Here is a 6820-nt window from a genome sequence, read left to right on the forward strand (position 1 = left end):
GTGTGTGTGTGTGTGTGTGTGTGTGTGTGTGTGTGGGAGGATGTGTCCTATGCGTCAAGGGGACCCCTGACTGGGTGTTATAATGAGAGCAGAGTCACCAGACACAATGAAACGTGATAAGCCGATCCCCTGATCTCAAAGGGGCACACACACACACACACACACACACACACACACACACACACACACACACACACACACACACACACACACACACACACACACACACACACACACACACACACACACACACACACACACACACACACACACACACAGAGGGGTGTCCCCCGGGGCAGTGGCTGGTTCAGCTAATGAGCAGTTGACCCACTGAGGAGCCGAGGCTGCAGATCGCTGCACATCAGAGGAAGAGAGTGATGGATGGAGGAGGAAAGAGAAGGAAAGACTGAGTGCGACCACTAACAACAGATAGACAGACGAATGCAGCAAGTGAGAAATGTCTCATTAGTAGTGTGTTTTAAAATAAAAATGAAAAATAAAAGCAGAAAATAGAAAAAAAAGAAGCAGGAGGACTTGTCAGCAGAGAAGGACAGTATTATTAGTCTGGAGGCAGCGGGCCACCTCAGTAGCAGTAATGTGTCCGCCCATCTGGTTGTGGTTAGAACAGGCTGGCACCGGTCCACAGCCTTTGAAGCACGGGGGGGAAAAGCCCAGACCAATTTACTGCAGAGACAACGAGCTGACTCTCTTATTCTTTCAGTTTGACCTCTTTATCGCTCTGTATCCACCTGGCTGCGAAGAGACATTTCTGGGAAACCTTTAAATGTAAAATAAATGTGTTAAATCTGGTACATTAAATGGCATTAATTATTTTCTCGTGTTTGATATTGTTTTTAAATAGTGTATGGGAGTTTTTCAGTCTGTGGTTATAAGTATGGTTTGATTGTCTCGTGTGTTTACATTTGTTTTTTCTCCTATTGGTTTTGTCCAAATTTATTTATACTGCTTTTTATATATTTATTGATGTTCAGCCCTTTGGTCAACGCTGTTGTATTTAAATGTGCTATATAAATAAAGTTGGGTTGGATTGGATTGGATTAATTATCCTCCATAAGAATTGAAATTGTTAGTTATTGGATACATTTCTACAAAATAAAATGATACTGCATTAATCCATATTTTTTCATTAACAATGAATCAAATCAGTGTGTGTAAAGTAAAAGGGGACGCTCATATCGGAAAACTCACAGAGAATAATCATCCGACTCTCAGCTGTACAGAGAGTTTTAGTTTTACGGCAAACAATTTCACTGTCCCTCCACTTCCTTAGTGATGTTTACAGAGGAAACAGTGTGATAAACCCACTGTACGCTACACACCTAGCACCAATATATATAGGATTCACCAGGTGTAAGAGTTTGTGAATGCAAACACTGAGGTAAACAGAGTGAATGCTTGACCTACAACAGTCAGGTAGACAGAACAAATAAATAATGTGAAGAAACAACCCCTTTCCTCATCTCTATTGTTGTTGTTTTCTTCTCCTCTCCTTATTTCTCTTCTCCTTCTCTCTTTCCTTTGTCCCTCTCTCTCTTCTCGCCTCCTCCAGCCTACTTCACTGAGCTGCACGGCAGCTCTGAGCGCTCCCTGCAGGAGGTGCTGTCTCCACTCGGCCCCCTGTACTCCCAGAACACGCGTCTCTACGCAGATCTCTACACCGACCTGCGACAGTACTACAGGGGCTCCGCTCTCAACCTGGACGAGACCCTCACTGAGTTCTGGTCCCAACTCCTGGAGCGCACCTTTAAAATCTCTGCTCCTACAGATGTGAGTGAAGAAGTGAAAGTAGAAGACATTATGCCATGAAAAAGGGATGTACAGGATGATGAAAAGATAATAATTTAAATAATAAAGCAGAAACCAGAGTGACCTTCTAAATACGTGTTCACATTATGGCCTCTGTTTTGGATATTTAATAAAATCTTGATAACGATCATGTGAAATAGACCAAATTATATTCAAATGGGAGTGCTTGAAGTGCTAATCGACACGATTAAAAGATTTGGTGAACTAGTTCTCCTGATCCATTCAGCTGCTAACTGTTCTCCCTCTTCAGTTCCTGCTTTATTTCTGACTCATAAGGAAAATCATTTTCCAAAAGTTAAATTTTTAGACCCATCACCTGTCTTGAATCCTCATATTTTATTATTTTTAAATGGAAAACCAGTGGCATGGAGAGTAGATGCATTTCTGAATCTCTTATAGTGCCATACTTTGTTAAACTACAAGGCTTATAGTGTAATCACAATGTTCCTGGCCGATGACCTTTGTAGCTGGCAAAAACAAAATAACTAATAGCATCTTCATTTTCCCTCCCTGTCACCTTTCGCAGGTCACCCTGTCAGACGACTATCTTGAATGTGTTGCTAAGCAACAGGAGACGCTGCGGCCATTTGGTGACGTCCCGCGAGACATGAAGGCGAAGCTGATCCGTGCTTTTGTCACAGCCAGGTCGTTTGTCCAGGGGCTGATCATCAGCGGAGAGGTGGTCAGGAAGGTCTCCCAGGTGAGAGTCTGTGTGTGTGTGTGTGTGTGTGTGTGTGTGTGTGTGTGTGTGTGTGTGTGCGTGTGTGCGTGTGCGCGCGTGCGTGCGTGCGTTAGTGTGTACATAAGACGTAAACAGAGAAAGAGTGAGTCAGACCGAGAGAGACAGGATGAGTTTTTGATGAGAGTTTGAGTATTATTTACAGAAAATCGTGTCTGTTACAAAGAACTGCTAGGCTGCTTCCTATTAAATCAGATATGATGGGTGAATGTTTGTCACACCCAAACTGTCAGATAAAAATGTCTCCACCCTAAAAAAAAAAGAATCAGAAAATTAAGCTCCAGACGTTGCCATCAGAACAAAGCTATCATTTTGACAACTACAGTTTGCTGTCAAAAATGGGTGTGAGGATGTTTATCTAGCTCTCAATGCAGTTATTTCCCAACATTCAGAGACAAGTGACTGATGTGACTGGGTGTTTGTTCTATCATGTATAAATGTGAATATCCTTACAGTACCAGGCATAAATATGATTCTATTTAGATCTGCTTGATAATAGCTAAACCAATGTCATGAGGGCAGACTTTTTACTTCAGCACAACCGTGATGTACTATCATGACACAAATCAATGCAGACTTGATTTCGACAGTGATGGATTACTTAAAACTCTAGTCGGTGGACTGATTTTCAAACTGCACAGAAATAAATGCACGAAGGCTGGTCAGAATATGCCTTCAAATATGAAAAACTGCATAGCATGCTTTTACAATAGTAAGCAAAACTGGATCTTACATCTTGCTATCATACATGGTGTAATACCTCTATTACCTGCCCCCCTTCTTAGAGGTGTCCGTCTATAACATCTCTGCAGGATAGTTGTTAAAAAAAACTCCACTGTGGAACTGGACACCTTTCACGACTCAGAAGCTGACAGTGTAACAGAAACCCTGGACTGTATAAAGATAAGGAAGGCCATCACAGTTTTTCTGTTCTCTTGTGTCCCATATCATTTTACAATACTGCCCTCTACTGTTCATCATGTTCCTTAAGCGGTTAATACTGGTGTACATGTCCCTCATGGAGAAAAGTCTCCAATGGAAAGGAGAAGGAAAGAGCTAAACAACCACAATGTACTACTGTGCATATCAACAGTGCATTAAAGGGAGAGAAGAAGAATCAGGACTGTAGTAAAGCATACAGTATTACATGCCCTTATTTCACTACTGACTCTGATGATACTAATATTTTTTTTTCTAACCTCTCCAGGTTCATCTGAGTCCAGACTGTACGAAGGCCCTGATGAAACTGGTGTACTGCCCCCACTGCCGCGGCACGGCCTCCCTCAAACCCTGCTCCAACTACTGCTCCAACGTCATGAAGGGCTGCCTGGCCAACCAAGCTGATCTGGACCCGGAGTGGCAGAACCTTATAGGTGAGACTCAGAGATGGAAGGGGTGGTTTGGATGTGTGAAGTGGGGTTGTATGAGTTACTTATCTATAGTCAGTGTGACAGCATGCCAATAAAAGTTTGGTTAGTTTGAATTCACACAATTACACAACATAACCAACTATCCTGGCAGCAACTCCTGTGTTCTGCGTGCTAAAATTACTGTTTTTTTCAATGGAGTTTGATGTCTTTGATGAGACATTGGTAGTCATTTTGGGCCATTGGATTGAATCATTTGAATCATGTTTTATTTTATTTATCACATCCCTGCATGATATATTTTGATAAGATCTGAACAATGTTCATGCCTTCCCTTTTTTCCAGCTAAAAATATTTGCCCTCTGCATATGGCGCATTTCCAATGCAGGGCCACGCACGGCTTAGTAAGGTATAGTTAGGCCTTGGTAGGCCAGGCTCACTTTATGCTGCGTTTCCAGTACAGTTTAGTAGCTGGGGCAGCAACTATAGTAACGCAGTCTAGGCAGAGCCCTGACGTCGTCTTCAATGCGAACCACAGAAAACCAACATCAGCCGTTAGCTGTTAGTACTCAGAGCTCACTGCTCCTCATATCTTTTCAGAAACTAGACAAAAGTTAAACAAGTACAAACCACAGACTGTCTGTGTCATGGCGAATACAGTCGCTGGTTTATTTATGTCTGTATAGGCCGTTGTTGTGAGTGTGGACGGAGTATATATAACGTTAGCTTAGCCGATCTCCATTCAGACATCACGCATTTTAAAAGGTTTTTCGCCTCGCCGTCTGTCTGCAGACTTGTCAAAGCATTAATTCATGGTTTTTACTAACCGGTATCAGTATGTTGTTACTTCGGCATCATTTTGAAACGTGTATTGCAATTAAATCACGGTCAAATATGTTCATCTTGTTGTAGTTGTGGCCTCCTTGCCAGCGATTCTCTCTCTAGTTTAGCATACTCAGCCCGACTCAGCCCGGTTGTTCCTGGCCCTATAACCACGATTGTAATTAGGACCCGCTAGCCGGTACTAGGCCAAGTGGAAACGCAACCAAAAACGGGCCCCGCACGGCTCGGCACGCTTAAAGCGAGCTCCGCGCTGCAGTGGAAACGCGCCATAAGTCTTAACGAGCTCTCCCATGCACACCGTTATAAAATGTGGAACAGTATGACATTTTCGCAAAATGTAAGCTGCGACTACGTGAGAACCATACTAGCTATCAACAAATATTCAACTAGTATAATAAAGTCCATAGTCTCGATAATCGTTTGAACTTGTAATCTTTGTTCTACGTTAAAGTATGCAGAATCTGTATGGGGTAAAAGTGGGGTGATTTAGAGCTCTCTTCAAATGGATTTCCCATTCATTCCTTAGGGGGCAAATGATCGCAGTTTTCTGTAATTTGCGTGAAAAACGGCTGGGCAAATCTCTTATAAAAGACATAGCAAGTATTAGAATTGAATTGAATTGAATAGCAACCGGATCCCGGTCATTCCGCACATTTTGATTTGTGGCGGAAGAAGGAGAAAAATATGATGTAAGTATGTTGAATACTATACTGCGTGTGGCTTCGCCAGTCACACAGAATAAGCTTTATATTTTATTTTTGTTATGAAAAAGCAAGTTTATATTCACACTGCAAATCATTTCACATAAAGATTTGTAGTCTAATGATTTAGTTGACTTTGATATTGCTCCTGCAGTCGTTTCATTTCTCCACAGCAGAGATTAAGGTCTAATCTCAGTGTAACATCTTCTGCGTAACCTGCAATGAGAGTTTAATTTTGAAGAGTGCTGATATAGTAATCTAATGTTTCCCTCGATCCTCACTTTTGCGGAGTATTAAAAACTGATGCTAAATCTATGCTTTAACTAGGATCACTGCGAGTAAGAATGGTCTTTCAAACCTAACGTGAGTAACTGTCACAAATTGGCACTGAAACATGAGTTTTTCAATGTCATGCGATAGTGGGAAAATAACTTAATAGTAATCAGAAAAATAGTTAAGGGCCAAGGTTGTTGCTCACGTCTGCATGAATCACAGACTTTGAGGATTAAGGAGAGAAAGCTACCTCCACACACCAGTAAAGGTCAGAACATGCATTGTCCACTGCACATGTTCACTTCCTTTCTCTCTCGTGAACTTTGCTTTATTACTTTTTTTCCTATCCAAGGCCGTGCTTACAGGAAGGCCAGAGGAAGAGAAAGGTTAGAGAACCAAGAGAACATCACTCTGAGGCATGGTAAAGAGCGTGGTGTGTAGTTGGAAATGCATTTTAGCTTCAAGAAGACACAAAATTACATCAAATGTTAAGATTAAAATGTGCCATTTTAAAATACCTCCTTGGAAAAACATATGTCAAATGCCCTAAGGCCAGAACATAAAAATAAAGTGTGAGGGATATAGGGGAGTGCGGTGTAAGATGTAAACAACATTGCATCAGAAATAACATCCAGAATACATAGCAAAATCAGGACAATTGCAGACATTTCCTCATCAAATGTTAAACACATGTAATAGTGTTGTATCACAACTTGACCTCAACCCTTTAAAATCAGAATGCCAAACAATGAGAATGTTAGCAGAGTGGTGAAGAGAAACTCTGCACATTCGAAAACACTTTCACCTTGAAGTGTTAGTGAATGGGGGTGTGAACACATTTTGAAACTTTGACCAACAAACACATTTCCCATAGAATCAGCAGTTTGTTTAACTTTCTGTTTAAACCCAAGCACAAGGGATAGCAGAAAAGTGTTACCTTCAGCCCCGGGTCGGGTCATCAGGGACAAAGGTGGTCAGAGGTGAAGGTCCAGGACGTGAGCCATAGGACAGGACAAGGGGTGGGACACACATTGGTGGAGGTCACAAAAACACAACGGCGGGGGAGGGGG

General features: G+C 41.9%; 1 protein-coding gene across 1 annotated transcript in view; it reads left to right on the forward strand.

The window, feature by feature from the left end:
• Nucleotides 1-3939, forward strand: part of LOC104967672 (glypican-1-like) — a gene marked incomplete at its 3' end in the record, with an annotated part of 19835 nt that extends 15896 nt beyond the window's left edge. The window contains exons 3-5 of the mRNA XM_010797186.1: nt 1571-1788; nt 2354-2527; nt 3774-3939. Of these exons, the coding sequence (XP_010795488.1) occupies nt 1571-1788; nt 2354-2527; nt 3774-3939 (558 nt within the window). The remainder of the gene's footprint in view (nt 1-1570; nt 1789-2353; nt 2528-3773) is intronic.
• Between the last annotated feature and the right edge of the window lie 2881 nt (nt 3940-6820).

This window comes from Notothenia coriiceps, unplaced genomic scaffold, assembly GCF_000735185.1.
Source record: "Notothenia coriiceps isolate Sejong01 unplaced genomic scaffold, NC01 NC01_scaffold00037519, whole genome shotgun sequence".
Classification (NCBI taxonomy): domain Eukaryota; kingdom Metazoa; phylum Chordata; class Actinopteri; order Perciformes; family Nototheniidae; genus Notothenia; species Notothenia coriiceps.